Below are 27,859 nucleotides of genomic sequence, written 5' to 3'. Positions count from 1 at the left end.
AATGGAGCAAGTCAAAATGGGTAAAATTACATAAACTTTATTTAATATGAAAAAATATTGATGAATCCAAGTTGGAATACCTTTTATTCGACAGTAAGTTGGCGAGGACAAAATATTCAGGACTAAATTACAATGCAGGCTATACATTAGAATGATGTGGCGCTTGGCTTGAGGAACTGGACCTTTTCACGTTTCAGTAAAAGGCCCCTGGCATATGGCCATTTTATAGTCATCACAAATGTGCATCAGAATTAAAGGTGGTGCTAACACACAGATGTCTCTCAGGAATGCAAGTGCTGCATGCCAGCAGCACTGTCAGGCGGCGAGTGATGGTTATGATAGGAACCTGCGTTCCCCCTACTTCCCATTTTAGCTGCTATCCCGCAGGCCCCATTAGTCAATTACACCTCAGCACTGCTGATTTATATGAGCTGAAAACAAACCTGCATTCCCAGCATCAAACACTTCCGGAGCTATATATTCTTCCTGTGGAGCTTAGGTGTGTTTGTGATTAATTCAGGAGAAGTCAAATTATTCATTAGCTCTCGTTTTCTCTCTTCCAGCCTCCCAACTGATCTTAGTGTTCAACAACTCTGGGGCAAAGGCAGAATTGCAAATTAGAAACTAGAAATTGGAAATTAATTGGGCACCCTGACAGTGCTGCTTATTGAAGTTTGACCTGGCTTGTCAGGAACTTCCCCTGAACATCAAACAGCACAGTGCAATGGAATCATGGAAAACAATGCAGCAGACCAACAAAATAAAAAATAAAAATAGTCAAAATAAAATTGGTGAGCCAGCTAATGAAGTATTTAATTGAAGACCAGACTTCATTGACAATAACACAATACTTAACCACAAAGCTTTCAATGCTTTATATTTTTTAAATATTTTAAACTCAAGTGAAGACATAAATTTTATTAAATATTTAATTTTAATAATTGTAGACTATTTAAATAACTACTTTTTCAAATAGGTGTGTGTGTTCTGCCTACCTATACACCTATACCTTTATATTTGTAAATTGCTCAGTCAGGTGTGACCCAGGGGGTTGATTACTCAAATAATCAGTTCATCCATTCATCAGTCATCACCATACCGCCATAATCAGTTCATTCATCAATTATTACTCATATCACATCCAAACATCTATAATATTGTTGACACTTGGATACCATTTTTAAGTACTTTGCCAAAAGACGAGCATTTAAACAATTTAAGATTTAAATCAAGCTTAATGAGGATAATAAATCTTAAGTTCATCCAGCTGAAGGTCAACTGGGTCATGGAGCCGATCCCAGTCAAGGCCAGCCAATTAGACATTTGTCTACGGAATAAATGTCGTGGTCTGGTGACGTGATAAAAGTGGCCTGACTTAGTGAAAGTACTATGAGCACCATTTATAGGTAAATACTGTAGCTGACTAGATACAGTATCAAGTTTATCCTCATACGCCATCTACTGTAGGAGACAGGTGTTACAATGCTCAGATTTGATCCGTCACTCAATAGTTACACATTCACAGTTATTTAATATTGGCTTCATGCAGAATTCACAGAGGATTTTGAATTTGGTAATTGCGTTTATGAAAGTCTGTTAGAAAATGTGTTTTTAAAAATCACTGTATATGATGGACATCATTTTCCTCATTAATTTAATGATTGCTCATCAATCATCTGTCTGCTCTTTACTTTAAAGTATAACAATTCAGCAGGCACACGAATTGTTGCACTGCTGTGAGTCTGCTTGTATTTTTATAATCAGTAGATTTCTGCAACAATTTTACATCTCAAACAAAGCACTAATATTCACAGGACGGACACTCTATGTGTAGATATAAATTTCGAACATATGTTTAAATGTATTTTATGGATATAAAGTATTGTTGTTGTTTTTTTAATAACACAGTGTATGTGAAAAGTGTGTGGCCCCTTCTCAAATTCTTATATTTTTGCTTTATTTAATATGATGAAACAAATGTAAATATCAGACCATATAACCAAAGTGAATTTAAAATGGTGTTTTTTTTGTTGTTGTTTTTTTTTGTTTTTTTAAATGGGGATTTCATTTATTAAGGGAGAAAAAAATATTCAAAGTTACTTGACCCTGTGTGAAAAAGTAATGCCCCGCTAAAACTAATAACTGGTTGGCCCATCCTCAGCAGCAACAACTGAAATCAAGTTTTCTATAACTGGCAGTGAGTGTTTCACATCGCTGTGGAGATATTTTAGCCCACTCTTCCTTGCAGAATTGTTTGAATTCAGAAAAAAATGAGGATTTTCGAGCATGAAGGGCCTTTTTAAGGATATGCCACTGCATTTCAATCGGATTCAAGGAGACTTTACACCGATATGATCGGCTTGATCGGTATCGGCCGATAATTATTATTTTATGCTGATCGGCTTTAATGTCATAATTCGCCGATCCGCTCAGCAAAAGACATTCACTCCACGTCGGTGTCGTATACAGTATATTTGAATCCAAAAGCTAGTATATTCTTCGCCTTGTCGTCATTTACCATCAGTGGGCTTTGTCAAATCAAACGCCACAGAATACACTCGTTACCACGGCCATGACAAGAACAATAGAGCGTGCGTGTATTCTGTTGGTCAAAAAAGAACAAAATGGGGTAAACCGTGTGGTGGTAGTGGTCACCGGTGCTCGGGAGAAGACATTCGTTCAAGGATTGCTTGAGGTATGTTAACGTACTTTTAATATGATAAGGCTCACCAGCAGCCAACAAAACGCTATGTAGCCCAGCAAGCTAGTGCTAGCACTAACGGTTGTACGTAAACATGCCGGCGTTATGTTGAATCATGCTCTAAAGTTTCGGTGTGTGTGAAGTAATTTAATTACAATAAAGTAATTTAATTACAGTAAGCACCCATTATTTCTGTCATGTTGTAATGTTGGTTTGATCTGACTGATTAGAATACATGACCTGACTAGAGAATATTTTTGAAGGTACTCAGTATACAGTACACAAGTATATACAGTAAATAAACAAGTCATTTAAATAGACAGATTGCTCCATCGAGTGATCGGTTATAATTATTTTTTTTAAACTCAATGATCGGTGATCTGCCCCAAAAATCCTGATCGTGTAAAGCCTAGATTCAAGTCTAGACTTTGACTCGGCCAATCCAAAACCTTCATTTTGTTTTTTTAAGCCATCCAAATGTTGGCTTGCTCTTGTCTTTTGGATCGTTATTCTGCTGCAGAACCCAAGTGCGCATCACCTTGAGGTCATAAATTAATGGCTGAACATTCTCCTCCAGGATTTTCTGTTAAAGAGCAGAATTCATGGTTCCATCAGTCCGAGCAAGTTGTCCAGGTCCTGAAGGAGCAGATGTAACGAGACACACACCTGCCAAAAAGCTCAACTTTCATCTCGTCAGTGCATACACAGTAATATTCTCTCAAAAGTATTGGGAATCATTCAGATGTTTTTTTGCAAAAGTAAGTCAAGTTCTTTTTGGCCAGCAGTGGTTTTCGCCTTGGAACTCTGCCATGGATGCCATTTTTGCCCAGTCTCTTCCTTATTGTCGTGTCATGAACACTGACGACCTTAAGTGTGGAAAGGGAGGCCTGCAGTTCTTTTGAAGTTCCTTGGTGGATGAGTCTTTGCTGGTCTCTTGGGGTAATCTTTGAAGGCCGACCATTCCTGGGAAGGTTCACCACTGTTCCATGTTTTCTTCATGTGAGGATAATGGCTCTCCTTATGGTTCGCCGGAATCCTAAAGCTTTAGAAATGGCTTCTGTAACCCTTTCCAGATTGATAAATATCAATTCCTTTATTTCTCGACTGTTCTGGAATTTCTTTGGATCGTGTCATTTTGTTACAGCTTCTTAGATCTTTTGTCCGACTTGATTTTGTCGGGACAGATTCTGTTTAAGTGATTTCTTGATTGAACAGGTCTGGAGGTTATCAGGCTTGGGTGTAATAAATGAAAATGTACCAAAAATTTGATTAGCCAAAATTATTTCAGAATTTAACAGGGAGAGTAATTACTTTTTTACACAGGGCCAGGTAACTTTGAATAGTTGTTTTCCTTAATAAATGAAATCTTTTAAAAACAGCATTTTAAGTTCACTAGGGTTATATTTGTCTGATATTTACATTTGTTTGATGATCTTAAACATTAAAGTGGGGAAACTGCAAAAATATAAGAATTTGAGAAGGGAGCCTATGCCTTTTCACAGTACTGTAATTGTGGTAAGTCATAAAAGGTTTCAAACAAATTCATTAAATGATATAAAGATTTATTTACATAAGTATATAAATAGTGAAAATGTGCAAGTCTCTGGGACTTTAATATAAGGAAAGCATTAAAAAGCAGAGACAGCCAGACAAAAACCTGTCTGTATGATCATAAAAACGTCATCAAACGTACCTGTTACTTTTTCAGTCATAATATTGTATATATTAAAACCTTAAGTCTAAATGTGCAATACGCAGTACTGTAAATTGATTAGTTTTGAGATCACAGCAGCTTGAGGCTGTCAGAGCACAGAGCGATACTTACAAGCAAACATGAACCACACGGCGCACACATTTTCTGGGTAAATAAAGACCCGAACACGTAGGGCCAGCCTCACATGGTCACCACGACAATACACTATCTCCTCACAGAATCGGGACCTGCACAACAACACAAGATACAGAACTGATTGTGAATCACTTCATAAAATAACATTAACACAATACGTTTTATACATTCACTAGTCACTCACAACATAGGTACACCTGCACAAGCTATATATGATCCGAAACAAGGGTTTTTGAGGTAATCCAATTAGAACCGTCAATTGTGTTTAAAGCACACAAAAGATCTCTGTACCAGGAGCGGACAATGGCTAAGAATACAATGTATTAACTCCCCAACATTGTCAATCAAAACTGGACATTGTCTTATCTTTATATATGATGGACACAAACACAGTGGTTCCCTTTATTGAGCCAAGGCACATGCAGACCCTTTCCAAAAAAAAATTATATCATGGAAAAGTTCATTTATTTCCAAAATTCCATTCAAAAAGTTGAACTTTGATAGTTATTCAGGTTCAAAAAGTTAAACTTTGATAGTTATTCAGGGCCCACAATTTAAACAATTTCAAGTATTTATTTATTTATTTTTACATAATTTGGGCTTCCAGCTCATAAAACCCACACACTCAGGAATAAAAAATAAATAAAAATAGACTACTGTGAAGAAATCAGTCCAAATTTTGCAGGCCATAAATGTTTTAAACTGAGTGTCACATACTAATCATCTACTAATCTCAAAGCACCTGCACAGGTTTCCCCAGGTGTCATTAAATTGCTTCAGTTGGATTCAATCGTCTCAGTTGGGTTCAATATGGGGACGACTGCAGACTTGACAACTGGACAGAAGAGCATGATTAACACCCTCTATAGGATGGGTAAGCCACAAAGGTTCATAGCTAAGGAGGCTGGCTGTTCACAGAGTGCTGTGTCCAAGCATATCAATGGAAAGTCTAGTGGAAGGACAAAAAGTGGCAGGAGAAGATGCGCCAGCAAAAGAGATGACTGTGGGCTTCAGCGGATTATCTAACAGAGAAGATTCAAGAAACTAGCAGAGATCCAGAAAGAGTGGAATGAGGCAGGAGTCACAGCTTCAAATACCACCACATTCAGACGCATCCGGGAGATGGAATACAACAGTCGGGTTCCTCGGGTCAAGCCACTTCTGAGCCTGAGCCAACGTAGGAAGAGTCTCAACTGGGCCAAGGTGAACTAGGAATGGACTGTTGGCCAGTGGTCCAAGGTCCTCTTTTCCGATGAAAGTAAAGTGTGCCTTTCATTCGGGGATCAAGATCCAAGGATTTGAAGGAAGACGGGTGAAGAACAGAACCCAACCTGCTTGAGGTCCAGTGTGAAATATCCACAGCCAGTCATGATTTGGGGTGCAATCTCCACTGCAGGTGTTGGTAACCTCTGCTTTCTTAAATCCAAGGTCACGGCAACCAGAATGTTTTAGAGGACTTCATGATTCCCTCTGCTAAGAATCTGTATGGAGATACAGATTTCATCTTCCAGCAGGACCTGGCCCCGGCCCATACCGCCAGAACCACCAAAACCTGGTTTGATGCCCATGTCATCACAGTGCTTGACTGGCCAGCCAACTCGCCGGATCTAAACACCATTGTGAATCTATGGGGTATTATCAAGAGGAAAACGAGGGGCACCAGACCCAAAAACAAAGAGGAACTGACAGCAAGCATCAAGGAAATCTGGGCTTCCATAACTCCCAGGGAATGCCACAGGCCGATTGCCTCAATGCGGCGGTGCATCGAGGCAGTGATTAAAGTAAAGCGATACACAACCAAGTCACTGATGGTGTAGTGGTACACTCGCCTGACTTTGGTGCAGGCAGCGTGGGTTCAATTCCCACTCAGTAACGTTGTGAATGTGAGTGTGAATGGTTGTCCGTGTCTATATGTGCCCTGCGACTGACTGGCGACCAGTTCAGGGTGTAGTCCGCCTTTCGCCCGAAGTCAGCTGGGATAGGCTCCAGCGTCCCGCGACCCTAACCAGGATAAGCGGTGTTGAAAATGGATGGATGGATACACAACCAAGTATTGAAGATTAAGGTATCATTTTGAAAGTACCATATTTTGATTGATTTAATGTGACCCTAATTTATTTTCCTTTTTTCTACAAACACTGAGGAGTAAATGATTTCTTCACAGTATTCAAAATTTTTGAATTCCTGATTTCGTGGGTTTTACGAGCTGGAAGCCCAAATTATGTAAAAAAATAAACAATACTTGAAATTGTTTAAATTGTGGTCCCTGAATCTATAATTTACGAAAGTTTAACTTTTTGAATGGAATTATGGAAAAATAAATTTGGGGGAAAGGGACTGTATTTTACATTCAAAAATTCTCATTGTACACCGCTAAACTAAAATGTCACAAAAAGTATATATACTGAAATAATGACGACTTTGTCTCAATTTACTCACAGATTTGTATCTACGCCTGTTTTGTCTAAGACAAAGCTACAGGTTTATTCCTTTGTATGAATGGGAACAGGCGGATACACAGGTTAAATGTACCTTCTGCGATTCATGGAAAAACATTTAATTGTTCTGCCTATCATAATTAGATGAACAACGATACAGTATATTCCTCAAAGTATTCGCTTACCTGCCTTGACTCAGATATGAATTTCAGTGACATCCCATTCTTAATCCATAGAGTTTAATATGACATGGATCCACCCTCTGCAATTGTAACATCTTAAACTCTTCTGGAAAGACTTTCCACAAGGTTTAGGGGTGATTTTATGAGAATTTATGACCACTTTTGCCGAAGTGCATTTTTGAGGTCAAACACCGATGTTGGACGAGAAGGCCTGGCTCTCAGTCTCCGCTCTAATTCAAAGTGTTCTATAGGCTTGGGGTCAGGATTGTCCAGGCCAGCAAAGTTCATCCACATCTAACTCTACCATCCGTGTCTTTATGAACCTTGATTTGTGCACTGATGCACAGTTATGTTGGAACAGGAAGGGGCCGTCTCCAAATTGTTCCCACAAAGTTGGAAATGTCCAATATTTTAGCCCCTGAGCTCCAGTGAAAGGAACTCTGAATGCTTCAGCATACCACATGATTTTGAACAGTCAAACAGTTTGGGGATTACCCCTTCCTGTTCTAACATGTCTGTGCAGAGGTGCACAAAGCAAGGTCCATAAAGACATGCATGTGTGAATTTGGTATGGATGAACTTGACTGGCCTGCACAAAGTCCCGACCTCAACCCGATGGAACACCGTTGGGTTGATTTTGAGTCGACAGTGAGCCAGACCTTCTCGTCCAACATCAGTGTATGACTTCACGAATATGCTCCTGGAAGAAAGGGCAAAAATTCCCATAAACTCACTCCTAAACCTTGTTGAAATCCTTCCCTCAAGAGTTGAAGCTGTTACACTGTAGCTGTAAAGGGTAGACCAACATCATATTGGACCACATGGATTTAGAACGCGATATGACTTCAAATTATACGTGAGACAACGCAGGTGAGCGAATACTTTGGGCAATATAGTGCACATTATTTGTAGTCAATAAATAGTAATTTTTGGACCAATTAATTGGATAAGTCCCCACAGCACACCTCTCAACAGCACACTAATGTACTGCGCCACACTGGTTGGGAATCACTGTACAAGCATTCAAAAGGTTTCTTCTCATTCAGTAGTACTGATACTATATTATGTACGATACAAGTAGAGATTAAAGTGGCCCGAAGGCTGTGTTTACACTATATTCCTGGCGGCCACGGCAACCCCATTTGCCCGAAACATAGTGGCTGCTTGGTGCACTACGGTTCGGCCTGCAGGCTACCACGGATGTGAGTACGTTCCCTCCTGGCCCATTACGTTTCTCATATTCTGTCAAAGCTTTCTACGGATGAAACATGGATGCCGGACAGCATTGGTGAACCTTTGTGGCCCCGGCAGTCGAATAAAACTCCACTGCCGGGCTTGGCTCCTACTAACTAATTCACTAATCCATCTTTTATTAAAAAATAAATAAATTTAAAAAAAGCAGCTGAGTAAACCTTATTATGCCGCATGACGACGTCTTCCTGTATGCCACTGCAGAAATCAGTCCCATTGCACGCCGTTTGTAACCTCGAAACGTTTCAAAATGTAGGTACAGTAGCATCGTAAACCGAGGACCTCTTGTAAATAGGAACATCATTTCCAACTCAAGTTTGGCTAGCTGCTAGAAAATTTGAGTTGGCTGTATTGAATAAAGTTCCAAGCTTACTTGAGGCATGTGGAAAAAGCTCTACGGGCATTGCGGTGCAGAAAATGGATGGGGAAGCCTTTAAAGGTGTGCCCTTCCGGGACAGCCCTCCTTACTGCATCCTGAAATTCCTCATTTCCACATGAGACCCCAGTGCAGCGCTCCATCTCATATGCTGACAAGGCTGAGGACAGCAGGTAGGACAAGTGGTCATCCCAGACGGTTGTCAGGTTCAAGTCCTGTAGGAGTGAGATATAGAACCACATGAGGCACATCATCAGCTCATCTGTGACTGTTTCATCATAACTTCAATGTGTAAGTAACTTTTAATATACAATAATAATCTGCAACATGGACTGTGTGGCTATTCGGGAGTTTTAATTTGCATTTTAGTGCAGAGAACAGAACCGTAAAAAATGTGTTCAAACTCCTAAATGTTAAGTGGACTCTATATGTTCAATGGCAGACTTTGTCGTACCTTCCTATGCTCGGAGATCAAGTATCTCATCTCCAGCTCTAGCTGATTGCTGACAGCAGCAGCATCGAGAGATGATGAGCTGAGTGGAGGAAGCGGGGGCAGAGAGCTGATGGAGCCAGAGTCACACACTGACTTCAGAGCCTCGTCACTCATTGCTTTCCACCGAGATTGATTCTAAAAGGAGGGAAATTATACATTTCTTTCAAGTGAAACTGGAAATACTAAACTAAAGGCTAGTTTATTTAGTTTTAGGCCAACCTGATCATTAGTATTAATGGCTGATTTTAAAGCACACTACGGAATAAACACCAACTGCTTTACCTGGAGGTCAAAGACACAAAGTTCCACAGCGTCAGAGGGCTGACAGTTGGCCAGGAAGCTCTGATGGTTGAAGACGCAGCCCACAGTGCGGTAGGGGTATGAGGGTTTGGGCTGGGGGGCCAGAGGTGGGGCATCTGGGTCTATGGCTTGATGAAGATATCTGACCAGACATTTGTAGCAATAAGCATGCTCAGTTTTATGACGAACATACTAACAGATCGATTGGCATGATAGAACACAGTAGATGCTGCCCAACTTAAAAAGAATATCATTCCAATGAACATTAACATAAACGCAGAATTCAATTTTTTGACACAAAACTTTAGGACCATTACATTTCAGCAGTATGGATCTTGATGAAACCCCTTTTTTAATTTTTTTTATGGTTTATGGTTCGGCCTTTGCAAAGAGCTGCTGTTCTCAGTCACTTTTGGTTCTGTTTTATTTTGACACCGTTACTATTGTTTTTCCTGTGCTGCCTGTCTTTGTTTTGTTTCAGGGCTGGGACGGTCAGGTGTGCTTAGCTCCCATTACTCATCACCCTCTGGATTTAACCTCCGTTCTGACTTCCACTCCTTGCCAGAACGTCCTCTTTACTTGCATGGCATTATTGGTCCATTTTGCCTTCTTGTTCACTTCCCTTCCCAGTTGCTCAAATTGCTTGCTTCAAGTTTCATTACCTCCCTTGGTTGAACTTTTGGTCTGGCTCCTTGTGTTCACTAGTGATTTTCAATTCATTATCTTGTTGGAATTTTGAGTTTTTCTCTGGCTTTTTCCCAGTGACTTTTGTTCGGACTGATTGCTTTCTTGTTGTTTTTTTCTGCCCCGCTGTGAAGAGAGCTCAGTTGTTGCCACGCCCAGTCCTCAGTCGTTTTGGTACTTTGCTTCTTAGTTTAATCGAAGTTTTATTTACTACTTTGGTGTCAGTTTTTGGATCTAACTCCTCCCTCAAACGTCACAAACTGCACTCAGAAATCAGTGCTGCAAAAATTATTATTATATTTTTTTTAAATCCAAATCATGCTGGCAAACAAATCTGATGAGAAAAATTAAGTTTCACCACATCACCGTATTCTCACAAAGAAGTGACGTTCATATTAAAAACTCTTTTAACAATTACGTGCTGTACATTTCTGCTCTGTTTTCACCTACTTGGTTATTTATTCTTACATGGATTACAAACCCCAATTCCAATGAAGCTGGCACACTGTGTGAAACGTGAACAACAACAGAATACAATGATTTACCAAAACATTTCAAACTATATTTAATAGGATCACCTGAAAAAATACTTGGCGCTTCAAGTACCACCATAATGACCTACATTAAAATAAAGCAGTGTAGTTGGTGTTCATCAAAATAAGATAGCTAATATTGTTCAGTTTGAACATTAACAATGTGCTTATAGAATAGTAAACTATATTTAAATGATGATTCAATAAAAAAAATTATTGCACATAAGTTAAATAAAGTTGTACATAAATAAATGTTTAAAAAACAGCTCTTTAAGAGTAAATGCAAACGTGTTGAACTTTAGAAGTTAAATACGACTGAATGTACTTAGGCTGTGATTGTTTCATTAACACTAGAGGGAGCTCATATACCACTAGTGGTATTAGCGCCACCCTTGAAGAATCACTGTTCTGTGGTGCATTTATACTGTACTTTCAAGCAAATAAGGTGGACAAACTGCAGGAATGCTGACTGGATCTGCTGCTTTCATTAATAAATTCCCAAATGTGCTCCAAATATCCTTGTATATATTTTGGACAACAGACTGTTTCCTTTCACAGATTACAAGACAAAAATATCTAAAATGTACTTTTTGTCTCCTTGTCTATTGTTGGGGGTACCGTCACTGCACATACAGTGCTATGAAAAAGTGTTGTGTTCTTATTTGCATGTTTGTCACACTTAAATGTTGCCCATCATCAAACAAATTTAAATATTAGTCAAACGCAACCCAAGTTAACACAAAACCCAGTTTTTAAATGAATGTTTTTAAAACTGTGGTTTATCATATCTGAGTTCAATTTCTCTAGCCACACCCAGGCCTGACACTGCCACAACTGTTCTCAATCAAGAAATCACTTAAATAGGAACTGCCTGACAAAGTGAAGTATACCAAAAGAGGCAAAGTTCCATGAAGAAAACCACTGCTGAGCAAAAAGAGCATCTTCTCAATTTTGCCAGAAGACATCTTGACGACTAGGGTTGGGCATCGTTTGAATTTGAGCGATTCCAGTCCCGGTTCCTCATTTCGATTCTGGTTCCAAACGATTCTCGATTCCGATTCTTTTAGGGGTTGGCTCAAAAACGTTTGCATGGTTTAAATAAGGGGTGTCCAAATCATGAGCATCCATTTCCTTAGCAGCCCACAACACAGACTAAAATGAACATTTGACTCAGGGTTCTTCACAACCAGTAACAATATCAAACCTATGAACTAAAAGGCAATGTGTGTGGAACTAACCCAACTGACAAAATATTCATTGTTTCAGCTAAAAGTTAAATACAGCATTTTTAAAATAATTATTCTCACACCAAATGGTTTATAATTTATGTGCAAGTTTTAACTTGACTTCCTGTTTTAAGCATGTAGCCTTCTATTTTGAAGGGTACGCACCGGAACTCAATGCATTTTGGCACAAAAGGTAACTTCACACGACACCTGTGAAAACAAAAGTAAAACGAGACGGCATGCAAAAGAGTAATGAATGGAACCAAATGCTTTGTAAAAAGTTGATTCCTTGACCTACGCAGCGATGAAGCACAAGCTTAGTGTTTGTGATACTGTGAGACAATGTTTATGTGAATTTTGTCCCAATTCATTGTGATGTAAAGTTGCTAGTTTGACCTTTGGTGAAGTTTTTGCTCAATGTTAAGTTTGTAATCCTACTGTTTCTACAAAACTGCGGGAATTGGAAGCAGCACTGTTATGAGGGGAGATTTTGATAGTATGTGAGTGGAAACAAACCTGTGTGCGGTCAGGCTCTCCCAGAAAGTTATACTTCCATCGGTACCTCGGGTCAGGACCCAAGTGTGAGGTATCCCCTTAGCTTTGGTGCCCACACACACATATGCGTCAAGGCCGAATCCCAGCAGGAGACTGCACAACAGGGTAGAGTGGTCCTCACAGTCCCCCTGTGGGTGACACCAATAAGGTTAAAATACATGATTAACATTCTGGTGGTAGTCTCTTAATATTAGTCTGGCAGTCTTTCGTTTCCACCATTAAGGTCCCAACCAAGCAACAATTTTAACGTAACGTGATCTGAACATGTTAAGTTGGACAGAAAATTATTCAATAAGATGGCGGCAAAGCAATACCGTACTTGTCTACATGAATCTCCTCAAATCACTTCAACATAGTTCACCCAAGATGTCGCAACTTGGCAGCAAAGCAGTACTGTTGTTTAAATTAAGCTCCTCAATACAGTGAATATAGTAGGTGAGTTTTTAAGTGCAAGACAGAGAAAAAGGTCTGAAGAAAATCCATAAAAAGGATAATTCACAAATCCTGCACCGCGTTCACTGTATACATTTGTCATCTGATTGTTGCCTGCTGCATTTCAGGGTGTTTGCTTTGTGACAGTGCCAGCAAGCAACTGTCTTTATCCTGGAACATGTTTTCCAGTAAAGAGATGTGACGAAAGCGTACTGCTGGTGCAGTATGCTGGCTCAAGCTCAGGACAATTTAGAATGATAGATGTACCCCAGTAGTAATAATATGGACGGCAGCGTCCGAAAAGGCTGGGGACAGATGAGTCAAAATTAATTTTCTCTGGAATGAAACTCATAAATCATAGTTGACAAGCGGCACTATGTGAAAGCTGTGTTGTGTCTGCCTTGCCAGGCACATCCAGCAGAGCAGCGGCGAACATTTATCCTGTGGTGGTCTGGGAAATCCACAAGAAAATGCATATTTGCATGAAATCTTCCTTCTCAGATATTCTATCATATGCTATGATAAAGGGAAAAAATATATAAAAATTGTAATTATTAGATTAGAATTTTGGGTGGAATAAAGCAAAACAAAATAACTTGCCATTTTAGTCGTGATGTGTCAAGTAAAATAGTTGCGGTACACCAATAGACCTCCACATTAGGGACACTATACAATATTTGATGATTTTGAAACAAAGGTATTTAATATTTTGGAATTATTTCTGTTACATGATGGGCAAAATATAAAAACGGATATAATAATAACATATTAGAACCACCATGTCAGTATGTAGTGCAATTCCTCCTTGTCAGTGTCAATCGATCACTTATATTCCCTTGCAAAGATGTATCTTTGTAAAGGTTTTTTTTTTTTAAGGATGTTGTGTTCGATATTAGTAAATAAAATGCATGTTATAAATGATGTGTGTGTATTTGGCTGTGTACAATGTCACTGGCAACTTGAATTAATTTTTTACTAAAGCAATAAAATACATCAACATTACCTTTCCTCGACACAGGAAAGCCAATAATGTGCACCACTGCTCATGCTTCTCTCCTCCTCCCACCAACGGGGCCTTCTCATGTGCCAGGAGGCTAACAAAGCGGGCCGCCCGACGAGGACTCTCCAGCAGCCGGCCGGCCCGGAGGATATGCACATAGGAACACACCGGTCTGTTGATTCCATTTTCATCCTGCAGATTAGACAGAAACCTAGCAAAGCTGTGATATATAATTGCGCTGCAAATGTTACTAGCATAAAATGAAAACATTTCAAGCAAACCTGTGCAAAGATTTTGACCATTTTGGACTGGTTTGTTGACCGGATTTCAAGAAACTCCCTCCACCATTGTTTGGCATAAACCAGGAAGATCCTCTCCCTCTCTGCTGTCCTCTGTCTTTCTAGAGATTGCTGAATACAAAAACAAGGTGTCACCAATATGCTTAAGCAGGCTCACACCAATGCTATCTGTATTAAAGAGATGAACAAATGGATTGGAAAAATACAGTATTTTAATCAGTGTTAAATTGGCTCCTGGTCTACTTGTGATGAAATTTTAAGGTCCTGGTACTCATAAAATATTACACGGGTTAGCACACTCTTATCTATGGGGAGAGATATGTCTCAAAATTGTTTGTCAAATCCCCAAATACTGTATATGCACGATTCACACAAGTGTTTTTCAAATCCACAAATATATCAGAGATTCACACGTGTTTTTCAAATCCACATATTATTTGCACGTTTTTCAGATCCACAAATATATCTGCAATTTTCTCATGTTTTTTTAATGTGTGTGAATTTATCATGACTTCCTTCCATCCATTTTCTGTGTGGATTTATCCTCACTTGGGTCGCGGGCGTGCTGGAGCTCATCCCAGCTATCTCCGGGCGGGAGGCGGGTGACACCCCGAACTGGTCGCCAGCCAATCGCAGACCACACATAAACAAACAACCATTTGCACTCACATTCACACCTACGGGCAATTTAGAGTGTTCAATTAACCTACCGTTCATGTTTTTGGGATGTGGGAGGAAACCGGAGTGCCCGGAGAAAACCCACGCAGGCACGGGGAGAACATGCAAACTCCACACAGGCAAGGCCAGGACCCAGTCCTCAGAACTGTGAGGCAGATGTGCTAACCAGTTGTCCACTGTGTTATGACTTCCATCCATTTTCTGTATCGCTTATCCTCACTAGGGTCACGGGCGTGCTGGGGCCTATCCCAGCTTTCTTCGGGTGAGAGGCGGGGTACACCCTGAACTGGTCGCCTCCCAATCACAGGGCAGTGTTATGACCTATCATTTGTAAATATTAAATTTTGCTTGTGAATTAGAAGATTTACACACGTGGGAAGGCCCTCCCTCCATCCGCTCGGTGGCAGTGTTGCTGTCTTCGTTGATGACTTGACATTTTTATAGGAATCCAACAGTCTATGGTCCGAACCTGCTAAAATCTCCGGTAAATTGACCATAGCTGAACAAGGTGGATAACCAGCAGCCCCATCATTAGTAAGTCAAATATAAAGAAATTGCCTTCATCATCTGTCAGCAAGATACAAACCAGTTTATTATTACAGTGTTTCAAAAATAGTGGCTAGCTCTCGAACATCTATATATACTGTAGTCTATGCTCTGAACGGAGACAGCAACACTGCCGCTTAGCGGATGGAGAGAGGGCCATCCCACACGTGTGAATATTCTTAACTTGAAACTGCATTACGTTTGTCTGAAAAATAAATGTGCGTGCCCGCTGATCCACAAACGCACCAACAATCAACAAACAGAATTGAGTACCGTATTTTAACGACCATAAGACGCACTTAAAAGTCTTACATTTTCTCCAAAATGGCCAGGGCGCCTTATAGTGCGTCGCGCCTTGTGTGTGTCCCGAGTTCCAAAATGTGTAAATGTTGTTGTGTGACTTTAATGAGCACTCCGCTTAACTGACTGGGAGCATTTCCTGCCGACACGCTGCTTATATAGAGGAAGGCGGACGTGACTGAGGACAGCATGTGGACATTAAAGGGGGAAGGGTGGTCGTAACAGAGGAGGCTAAAGACACGCCCCCAGTAGGTATATAGTTCCGGTATGTGCATCGGTTTGGCTAAGGACCCCCGAAAATGGCACCTACGAAGAGACACGCTTACGAAGCACAGTTTAAACTGCAAGCTATTAGGGTGGGGGATCGAGCAGCCACAGCCGCGAGAGAATTCAAGATCAACGAATCCATGGTTCGCAAATGGAGGGAGCAGGAAAACGAGCTTCGCCAAGTCAAGGAGACAAAGCTGAGTTTCCGCGGAAACAAGGCGAGGTGGCACTAGTTGGAAGACCAAATCGAGCAATGGATTAATGAGCAAAGAACAGCCGGGAGAAGCGTCTCGACAGTCACCATTCGACTGAGTGCAATAACTCGGAGCTTGCCATCATTCCGGGAGGCTTGACGAAGAAACTCCAACCGCTGGACATCGGAGTAAACAGGGCGTTCAAAGTAAAGTTGCGAGCGGCGTGGGAGCCATGAATGACAGACGGCGAACACAGCTTTACTAAGACTAGGAGGCAGCGCCGGGCGAGTTACGCCACAATTTGTGAATGGATTGTGGATGCTTGGGCTAACGTGTCTGCTTGCACTGTTGTTCGAAAGAAGTCTGCAGGCTGTCAAGCATTTTCTATTCGGGCTCCAGTACTCTGTAATGCTCTGCAGGCTGATATTAGCGCTGCTACCTCAGTAAAAATGTTTAAATACCGACTTAAGCCTTACAGTGGGTAGAGAAAGTATTCAGACCCCCTGAAATTTTCACTCTTTGTTATATTGCAGCCATTTGCTAAAATAATTTAAGTTCTTTTTTTTTTTTTTTCAAAAAATGTACACGCAGCACCCCATATTGACAGAAAAAAACGCAATTGTTGAAATTTTTGCTGATATATTAAAAAAGAAAAACTGAAATATCACACAGCCATAAATATTCAGACCCTTTGCTTAGTATTTAGTAGAAGCACCCTTTTGAGCTTAATACAGCCATGAGGCTTTTTGGGAATGATGGTTTTTCACACCTGATTTAGGATCCTCTGCCATTCCTCCTTGCAGATCCTCTCCAGTTCTCTCAGGTTGGATGGTGAACGTTGGTTGACAGCCATTTTCAGGTTTCTCCAGAGATGCTCAATTGGGTTTAAGTCAGGGCTCTGGCTGGGCCAATGAAGAACAGTCACAGAGTTGTTCTGAAGCCACTCCTTTGTTATTTTAGCTGTGTGCTTAGGGTAATTGTCTTGTTGGAAGGTGAACCTTCGCCCCAGTCTGAGGTCCTGAGCACTCTGGAGAAGGTTTTGTCCAGGATATGCCTGTACTTGGCCGCATTCATCTTTCCTTCGATTGGAACCAGTCGTCCTGTCCCTGCAGCTGAAAAACACCCCACAGCATGATGCTGCCACCACCATGGTTCACTGTTGGGACTGTATTGGACAGGTGATGAGCTGTGCCTGGTTTTCTCCACACATACCGCTAAGAATTAAGGCCAAAAAGTTCTACCTTGGTCTCATCTTATTTCTCACCATCTTTGAGTCCTTCAGGTGTTTTTTTAGCAAGTTTTTTCATGTGTCTTGCACTGAGGAGAGGCTTCCGTCGGGTCACTCTGCCATAAGGCCCCCGACTGGTGGAGAGCTGCAGTAATGGTTGACTTACTAGGACTTTCTCCCATATCCTGACTGCATCTCAGCCACAGTGATCTTTGGGTGCTTCTTTACCTCTCTCACCAAGGCTCTTCTCCCCCGATTGCTCAGTTTGGCCGGACAGCCAGCTCTAGGAATGGTTCTGGTCGTCCCAAATGTCTTCCATTTAAGGATTATGGAGGCCACTGTGCTCTTAGGAACCTTAAGTGCAGCAGACCTCATGATTCTCGTTTGCTCTGACATGCACTGTAAGCTGTAAGGTCTTACTGTATATAGACAGGTGTGTGGCTTTCCTAATCAAGTCCAATCAGTATAATCAAACATAGCTGGACTGCAATGAAGGTGTAGAACCATCTCAAGGATGATCAGAAGAAATGGACAGCACCCAAGTTAAATATATGAGTATCACAGCAGAGGGTCTGAATACTTATGGCTGTTTGATATTTCAGTTTTTCTTTTTTAATAAATCTGCAAAAATTTCAACAATACCGTTTTTTCTGTCAATATGGGGTGCTGTGTGTACATTAATGAGGGGGAAAAAAGATTTTAAATTATTTTAGCAAAGGGCTGCAATATAACAAAGAGTGAAAAATTTAAGGGGGTCTGAATACTTTTCGTCTCACTGTATTTCTACTCTTTGGCATTTAGTTAAAGTACATGTAGGCTTCTTTTACTCGTCCTGTCTCTTCCCCCTTGTCTCTTCCTCGGAGAGAGGTTTAGGTGATGTTGATGGAATTTGAGGCTGCTGCTGTTTGGGTCCTGCACTGACCAATTGGGATAAGATCTAAGGTGGACCACTTCCCCCGGAGTCGTTGGCATGGAGGATTCTGCTCTGACCGACTGGGCCAGGTCCTGAGGCAGAAACACCGAAGGCGTCTACCGTGTGGCGCCTTTTATCATTAAATTGACTCTTATGCCATTTTGATGAACATTGTACAGCTTCTTGTCATCGTAATGAACATTGTGCAGCACCAGAATGTGATAAATGTTGCCCACTCAACATCCATTGCACCCTGGTCATCCCAGAAGGGGGATCCCCCCCATCTTTGGTCCCTTCTCAAAGTTTGTTTTTCCCCAAATGGGGTTTTGAGTTTTTCCTTGCCCGATTGGGGGGCTTAGATTAGGGGATGTTGTAAAACATTGCCAACTATGGGTCTGGGAAGCCCTTTGAGATTATTCTGTGATTAAGGGCTTTACAAAGATTTTACTTATTGGAATAATTTAATTTATTGGAATAATTTACCTGTGTGCTGATGATGTCAGTGCTCAGTGTCTCTGTGAGTGGAGGATAGAATTCGAGACTGACTGTCAAAACACCAGCCGGCAACTTGCATTCACTTCCTGGTGACACAAAATAACGAGTTGATATGAGGCAAAAAAAAAAAAAAAAAAAAACATACTGTATGTGTTTACTTTTTTTTTATTACTGTGGTTATAGTTTGCAGTGGCAAAGAAATGCACGACTACTATCAAACTGAGGGTTGTTTCTAATACAAACCCCAATTCAAATGAAGGGGCGTTGAGTAGAACGTAAATAAAAACAGAATACAATGATATGCAAAACCTTTTCCACCTATATTGAATTGAATACACTATAAAGACAAGATCATGCTAAAACTGAGGAATGTTATTGTTTTTTTGCAAATGTTCTCTCATTTTGAATTTGATGCCTGCAACACATTCCAAAACCGCTGAGACTGAGGCATGTTTACCACTGTATCACATCACCTTTCCTTTTAACAACACTCAATAAGCGTTTGGGAACTGAGGACACTAACTGTTGATGCATTGTCAGTGGAATTTTTTCCCCATTCTTGCTTGATGTACAACTTCCATTGCTCAACAGCCTGAGTCTCCGTTATCATATTTGCGCGTCATAATACACCACACATTTTCAGTGGGGACTGGCCTGATGGCATTTTTTTACTTCAAAGCCACGCTATTGTAAGACATGCAGAATGTGGCTTGGCATCATTGTCTTGCTGAAATTTATCAGGGACTTCCCTGAAGAAAGACATTGCTTGGATGGCAGCATATGTTGCTCCAAAACCTGTATGTACCTTTCAGCATTAATGGTGCCTTCACAGATGTGCAAGTTTCCCATGCCATGGGCACTAACACCCCCCCATACCATTACGGATGCCGGCTTTTGAACCTTTTCGCTGATAACAACACAGATGATACTCTTCCTCTTTGACTCGGCGAACACGACCTCCATAGGGGCTTTTCCACCGCAAGAACCTTTGCAGGAACTTCCCTAGCTACCCTTGTAGTTTGCGTTCCGCCTCTGTCCCCACCGGAAAAAACTATCAGGGTACAGAAGGCCCTGGATTATGTAGTTCCTCCTGGCGGGCAGGGTCTTCCTAAAGCTACCAGGAACTCTGTGAGGGGGCGCGCTGTGCTGACAAACGTTGATTGGTTGACAGACCTCTATAGGCATTTACTTTTTCATTCACAGACCCGCCATTACTGGATGCGGCATTAGACAAGGTTCGAAATAAGAGGATTAAAATACACTGAAAAGCAAATCTTTAAATCACCGATCAAGTGTGCATCTTCCTCAGCCGGGGATGAGGGGCGTGAGGCCGGCCGGCGGGGACCTTCTGATGGTCCAATCCAATCAGTCGCGGTGAGAAAAAAAATAAAAACCCTTCACAGGCAAGAGCCTGTGGAAAACTGCCGTGTTTGCCATTGTCCAAGACAAGGAAATAAAGCCTGGCTTTTTGTCTGTGTTTGTACGTGCACAAATAAAGATTTGCAATGTACAATGTTTTTTTTTTTTTTTTTTCCATGCAAACACATTTACAGATACTAAATACTTCACACTGCTATATTTAAAAACTCACTAAGAGCTGTCTATGAAGTCATGCATTTTTTATTTATTCATTGAACCTTATCCAAGTAACGTATTTGCAATGCCGACCTGGCTGCAGACAGCAGAGTAAAACAAAGCAAAATAGAAGCAAATACATATACAAACTGTACAATCTGATATAGTTACCTATTACATTACATCATAGCACATGGAGAATAAAATGTCCATGTGCATGTGAACCGATGTTTTCTAAAGCTGGAGAACTAACTGGAGAAAAAACTTTAATCGCCTGAATGCCAAGACATTAGAAGGAGTTCTTTTTGAATGAACAAACAAACAAACAAACAAAAGAAAGAAAGAAAGAAATACATAAATAAACACGTGGAAGCCTGCAGATGACAATAGATTTATTGCTCTCAAATTTGTAGTGAAACTGTGTGAGGCTTCAGGCTAATGTCCTGCTCATTTTCCAACTAATAAAGCACATCTAAAGTCATCTTCAGGCTTCTGTTGCACAATCTATTTCGGTGTTATGTCAATAAATTACAATAAATATATTGTATCATCTCAAAAAATTTGAATAAACGACCAGTTCAGGGTGTACCCCGCTTCTTGCCCAGAGTCAGCTGGAACAGGCTCCAGCATGGCCGCGACACTAGTGAGGATAAGCGGTACGGAAAATGGATGGATGGATGGATATTCTAATTTATTGACATGTACCTGTAATAAAACTCCCTGCCTCAAAGACTGTCTGCAGGTTGGCATTTCAAATGCGAATCAGTTCTCAATTGCCTCACCTAGATGAATAAAGGGTTAGGTTTTAAAGTTCTCAAAATATTTTAAAACTAGATTAATATATTGTAACGGACATGCCATTAAAGATGACACCCAGCAACCCCCAATCTCGTGCTGTTCCTCATAGCTGCCTCGGCTGCCCCGCTGAGCCCGTCTACGTACACAACACATCTAAGGAAAGCCTGGTCCACTTATCAAAGGAGAAGCACGGTAGACATAACTTCGCACACGGATGCTAAATGAATTACCAGCCACTCCAAAGGAGATCATGAAAACTGAGACACGGACATTGGTTTCTCACTCGGACGCTAAGTTAATTAACTTTCAACCCCACCCAGGCTGAAGAGTCTCACCAACAAAGACTTCTTTTTTCGGTACACTGGCTTGATGACCAAGAAGGTGAGAAACCTTCTGTTCGGAGGCTCCCCATGAAGCCACAGTGACATTTGTTCCTTCTGTCTGGGACAATGGATGGAGCACTAGTGACACCCACAGGCGGTGGAAACTCCAACTCCGGAGGAACTAATCACAATCTTCACCGAATTTGAATATTGCAAGATATAAGAACTTTGTATGTGTATCATCACAACAGCGCCATTAGTGATTGTATTTCTGCAAATTTGAATGTCTGATGTCAAATCTGTTTGTCAACTGAACCGATGAGATGTTTCACCCCACACAACACAAATGCCACATTGCAAATATTACAGTGTTGTCAACAACCACATACAATTGAAACATTCATTACAAGGATTAAAGAGGATGTGCGCGTGACACTGCAAGGCTGGAAACTGGTTTCGCCAGATTAGAGCCAATAATTAATATTTTATCCCACTGGTTTTCTTCGTTTCCTTTCGGCTTGTCCCGTTAGGGGTCGCCACAGCGTGTCATCCTTTTTCAAGGAGTCACCACAACGCGTCATCCTTTTCCATGTAAGCCTATTTCCTGCATCCTCCTCTCCAACACCAACTGCCCTCATGTCTTCCCTCACAACATCCATCAACCTTCTCTTTGGTCTTCCTCTAGCTCTCTTGCCTGGCAACTTCATCCTCATCACCCTTCTACCAATATACTCACTCTCTCTCCTCTGGACGTGTCTGAACCATCGAAGTCTGCTCTCTCTAAACTTTGTCTCCAAAACATCTAACCTTGGCTCTCCCTCTGATGAGCTCATTTCTAATTTTATCCAACCTGGTCACTCCTAGAGCGAACCTCAACATCTTCATTTCCGCCACCTCCAGCTCTGCTTCCTGTTGTCTCTTCATTGCCACTGTCTCAATCCGTACATCATGGCTGGCCTCACCACTGTGTTATAAACTTTGCCCTTCATCCTAGCAGAGACTCTTCTGTCGAATAACACACCTGACACCTTCCTCCACCCGTCCCAACCTGCTTGGACCCGTTTCTTCACTTCCTGACCACACTCACCATTGCTCTGGACTGTTGACCCCAAGTATTTAAAGTCCTCCACCCTTGCTAGCTCTTCTCCCTGTAGCCTCACACTTCCCCCTCCACCCCTCTCATTCATGCACGTATATACTTTCTTACTTCGGGTAATCTTCATTCCTCTCCTTGCCAGTGCATGCCTCTATCTTTCTAACACTTCCTCCACCTGCTCCTTGCTTTCACTGCAGATCATAATGTCATCTGCAAACATCATGGTCCACAGGGATTCAAGACTAACCTCATCTGTCAGCCTATCCATCACCACTGCAAACAGGAAGGGGCTCAGGGCTGATCCCTGATGCAGTCCCACCTCCACCTTAAATTCCTATGTCACACCGACAGCACAACTTACCACTGTTCTGCTGCCCTCGTACATGTCCTGTATTATTCTTGACGCCGTCAACACTTTTGCTCTATTCGATCACTGCTTCTACGCACATTTTCAAACACCTTTAAAGGGATGATAAACCCTCGCACCATAAATTGCGAACACTATTTAATTGTTTAACGATTAATTACATCGCTTATATTGTGCCTCTATTCCAAGTTAGACACACGGCTTAAACAAGTTTACATTACAAACAATTCAGCTGCGTACCGCGTACAGCGACTGCAGATGCAACGCAGTCATGGCGGAACTTTCAGAAAGTCCTAGTCAATACGACAATCTTGACACTCTGGAAGAGCTCCTCAGTAACTTAACCAGTGAGCTTGTCCCAGACTATGCAGACTCTGTCAAAGATGCTAGCCTTGAAGTCCTCAATAACAACATCGCACAACTTATGAGTGACGCCAAGCACAAAACCTTAAAAGATAAAAATCTCGCTCGAAGGTTTGGTTTCATGGTGCTGAACTTGGTGTCCCAACTCAAATGGAGCGACCTAGAGGACGCTCGGGTGAAGCGCACACTGGAACCTGAACAGCATAAACAAGTCCAGTTAACTGTACAATTGACAGAAAGCACCGCGCATTTAAACTTGGCTGAAGCCTGCCTCCTTGATGTTGAAATGCAACGTGATGATGCGGAGGCTCGGAGAGCCGACCTAACAGCTGACGTCTAAAGACGGCGGCGAATTAAACTGTGGCAATGATAAATCAACCCAGGACCCTATCTCGAGCGAACTAACTTCCGGAGTTCAACAAAAACAGCTACAAGAGGTTTATGCCGAGATTGCCCACTTAAAAGCTAAATTGGTAAGAGTTAGCCGACCGATCGTCGAATGACCAAGTGCTTGAATTACGGGCCGAACATCAGCAAGCAACTCTTCTGCAGCCTCAAGCTTCTGGTGACATCCAGCGGCTCACCGAAGAGATGGAACAGTCCTACGAGCTCAAGACACAGATGGTAGTCCTGGAGACGGAGCTGTCCCGCTTCCAGCAACAGCTCCGGGACCAAGAGGATGAGTTAGCCCATGTGAGGCGTGAGCTAAAATTAGCTTGACAGCTGTCCGCCGACTCTCTGACTCATCCCATCGCTCCTGCCCCTGCTACTGACACTCGGGGGCCCTCCCTCTCCAGAAGTGCCACAGAGCCCTACAAAACATCTCCAACCTTTGGGCCGGAACCAAAGGTTGTCCAGTGCCCAACTGCGTGAACTGGCTGCCAAAGGTTTCGCTAAACAAAAACACCCTCCCTCTAAAGCACAAGACTCGGGTGTCTTCTTCACAAACGAACTACTGCAGATGGAATTAGAAGGAGCTACATGCAACACGCGTGCGACTGACACACAACGTTCTAGCGATGTTAAACCCGACAACGTAAAGAAGTCGTTCAATCCAAATAACCAATCTTGGCGCGCGTACAACAATGGTCCTCGTAACACCAATCCAATGATAAACCAAAATCATGGAATGACCGTAACTCCAATTCACGCCAAACTTACATGTCGAAACAGGGGACACGCAACGACCAGCCTAAATCTGACTCGTCTAACCGAGACCCTAAAACGACAAGTGACAACCGGGAAAAGGGCTCCCGAACTAACAGCTCCAAAAGGGAATTTAGTGCCGTGGCAGAAGAATTACTTGAGGTGCTCCGCAGCCTGTTCAAAGACAAAAAACGGGACACATCATTATGGCTAGGCCTGACTGAGTCGAACAGGGCCACAGAGGACATGATAGGTCAACCAGGTAACTTCCATTGTTCCCCTAATGACCTGCCAAGTGCCTCTGTGACCCCAATCGACTCCACAACGACCTCACCTCGCCGTAACCTTCACGGACCACTTTCTGACGACCAATCCCTCGACCCCTCTCGTGCCGTCCTAATCGTCCAACTAGACCCAGGTAGTAACTGCGAGACTGATTTTTTTGGGGTGTCAGTGGATATAAATAAGTCTACACACCCCTGCTCAAATGCCATTTTGTTCCGATAAAAAATGAGTCCAAGACAAATTATTTCAAAACGTTTTCCACCAGTCAGTTTGCACAAAGCCTTCAGGCTTCTGCTAGAAACGTGTCCAAAACAGCCTACGAAAACAGCTATACTATTTGGAGTTAATCAGACGCACTTTAAATGGTGGCAGCTGTGTCTGACTCCCATTTAAGATGAGTTCAAATGTGATTGGTCACTTCTGACAACAGCCACATCTCCAGGTATAAGAGGATGTTGCACACTATTTAAACACATCTCAGTTGTGTATTTTTACTTCCCCTCTCAAAAAGATGTTTTTTCTATTGATTTGTACAGTTTACACATCCCTTCAATAGTGGAAAAAGCTTTTTAACTATTCATCTTGATGTCATTTTTCTATATCACAAAAAGCTGCCACTTGAACAGAGGCGTGTAGACGTTTTATAGCCATTGTACAATAACTGTTGGCTTTATGCTTTAAAACACTTATAAAAGAAAAAAAAACTGAAGAATTTTTCTCTTACCCACTCCCATCAGTTCCACAGCCAAGCATGTCTTCCCACTAGGTGAACTAAGGACTGTCCTCCAGTCCAGGAAGTAGGATGAGACCAACGTCGTCTCACTGGAGGTGTCAGTCTTGATCAGCACCAAGTGAACTGGATCGTAAATGGACAGCATAGTAGTTGCATCTGCCATCTTACTTCCCTCTCCTGCGGAATCAAAAGAAATATTGTCACATTTACAGCATTCATTGTAGGTCATATTTCGAACACAGCAGACTGCAACATGTAACAATGCCACAATAACAGTTGTCATTTCCATGTACCTGTGCCATCTATGTGGATCTGGAACAGGAAGCCCTCCTGCAAGTCAGGGTCACAGGCACAGGGCACTGGCTTGGAGTGAAATCTCTGATTTCGGAAGTGCAGGAATAACTTGAATGTTGGGCACACCTGACCAGGTAAAGGCTCAGGCTCCTGAAGGTGCTCCAAGAAGGCCTTACCACCAAGTACTTGCAAATACAGGTAACGTCTGGATGGGTCAATATTGGCTGCAACATCAAAAAACAGCTATAGTATTTAATAACAAGTTCTCAGCTATTAAGCTGATTTTGACTTATTTTCTAGTAATATTTAGTACTTTTTGTCAGCCGAATGTTTTCTTCGTCAATCAACTGGGGGGTGGATTTTGGAGGAGATCGTGTTTCCATATGGCTAGGTGCTACCTAGCAAAGCAAAATGTGTGGGGGGAAAAAAAGTGGAATTTTATTCTAACAGATTGATCCATATACAGTTGATTAACAGAATAAAAAGACTTGCTTCATTGCAAGAAAATATCACAGTAGGAAAGTGGAGCAACCTGAGAAAAGTGTAGGTCCTTCATCACGTCATCTATGATGCCCCTGCGCTGCAGTGCATGGAGGAAGTCTGCCTCAGATAACACTTGATGTGCAGTACCTTGATCATTCCTCAAAGTCTCAGACAGCACCTCTCGGATCTTCCCATGAATATCCATCTAATGCGGAGACAATGGAAAAGGGAAAAAGGTCGCATTGCCTATTCGTTTTTAATTTATGTCAACAACAAAAAAGAATCTACTGTCACCAATCAAATATGGACTTCTATAAACAAACATCCACTTGCTTTGGACAGTCCTCCTAATTTCACAAACCAGACAAATTTGGCCATCAGAAACAAACCACAACAACAAAAAAGCCTGCCAATCGCTGGGTGGAAAAGTGATGCATGATATTTAAATGACTTTTTCCCAAAATAAGCATGACAAAATATTTGACTCGATTCACACATACATTGATTCGACGTCATTTTAGGGGTCAATGTTGTCGAATGATGGCTAGAGCAAATGAAACAAGCCCAGTCATAGTCAAAGTGGCTCTAGGATCTCGACTTCAGTTTATTTTCCATGTGTTTAGTCAATAGATGAGGTGGATCGATACTGAAATACCGATACCTCCGGTACCAGATTTTCATGCTTTTAAATCAATTCTCAAATCAAAATATTGATACTTTTGATCCTTCAGTCATTTGAGCAATAACGTACAGTACAGGATGCAATGATAATAAAGAATTGCTGTATTGTATTTACTTTTCGTGTGAGCGACTCGTCGCGACAAAGGTGTTAGCCAATAATTGGACTCTTTGATTTGAAATAGTGTATGGAACACATGTTCCACAATCACTGGAAATAGTTTCTCACATGGCTGAGGTATTACCATATATTGCACTTACAGCAATACATTAACTATTGCTCTTGAAGAAGCGGTTATAAAAGTGCTACACAGTTTGCGTCCGTGTTAAAGAGGACAGAAGCACATCACTTGTCATTCCAAGCGTCCATAACCGATTAAGTTACAGGATCTTCTTCACCTTGATCAGATGGCTGTGAATGATTTGTTTCAGCTCGGAGGCTTTCTCTGGACGAAGAGCCATTACAGCAACTTCCCACAGGGCAGCTTTAAATACGTTAACGGGAGTCCACTTTTGGGTAAATGTATATTCAACTATATTTTCAGCTTGATCGCAATCGGGATCCACGTAAACAACACTCACAACAAAATGCTCTGCCTGCAGCGGTAAGCGAGCGGGAATGTGTCTTTGCAGATGCCTGACAAAACCAGAATATAGTATTGGAATTTTAATAATACATAGATTAAGTGTGAACATGAAAGCAAACAATATAAAAATGTTAATACACTTATGGTTAAAAATATATTTTCTATAAATGTATTGTAAAGAGTTAGTTATT

General features: G+C 41.5%; 1 protein-coding gene across 2 annotated transcripts; it reads right to left on the bottom strand.

Moving 5' to 3' along the window:
• Positions 1-21: 21 nt before the first annotated feature.
• Positions 22-27,859, bottom strand: cep76 (centrosomal protein 76). Of its 2 annotated transcripts, none has more exons than XM_061777145.1 (13): positions 27,481-27,859; positions 26,453-26,608; positions 26,234-26,318; positions 25,920-26,144; positions 25,618-25,803; positions 18,929-19,026; positions 14,302-14,430; positions 14,024-14,212; positions 12,550-12,716; positions 9,573-9,732; positions 9,252-9,425; positions 8,795-9,012; positions 22-4,642 (listed from the first exon to the last, which is right to left on the bottom strand). In XM_061777145.1, exons 1-13 carry the CDS (start codon positions 27,775-27,777, stop codon positions 4,504-4,506), a joined length of 2,223 nt encoding a protein of 740 aa, XP_061633129.1. In that variant the 5' UTR covers positions 27,778-27,859; the 3' UTR covers positions 22-4,503. The 2 variants fall into 2 exon arrangements, with proteins under 2 accessions (XP_061633129.1, XP_061633130.1); XM_061777146.1 differs by lacking the exon at positions 27,481-27,859 and adding an exon at positions 27,343-27,422.

The sequence above is a fragment of the Phyllopteryx taeniolatus genome, chromosome 6 (assembly GCF_024500385.1).
Source record: "Phyllopteryx taeniolatus isolate TA_2022b chromosome 6, UOR_Ptae_1.2, whole genome shotgun sequence".
NCBI lineage: Eukaryota > Metazoa > Chordata > Actinopteri > Syngnathiformes > Syngnathidae > Phyllopteryx > Phyllopteryx taeniolatus.
The sequence above is the reverse complement of the archived record's forward strand: the minus strand, read 5'-3'. Positions and strand labels throughout refer to the sequence as shown.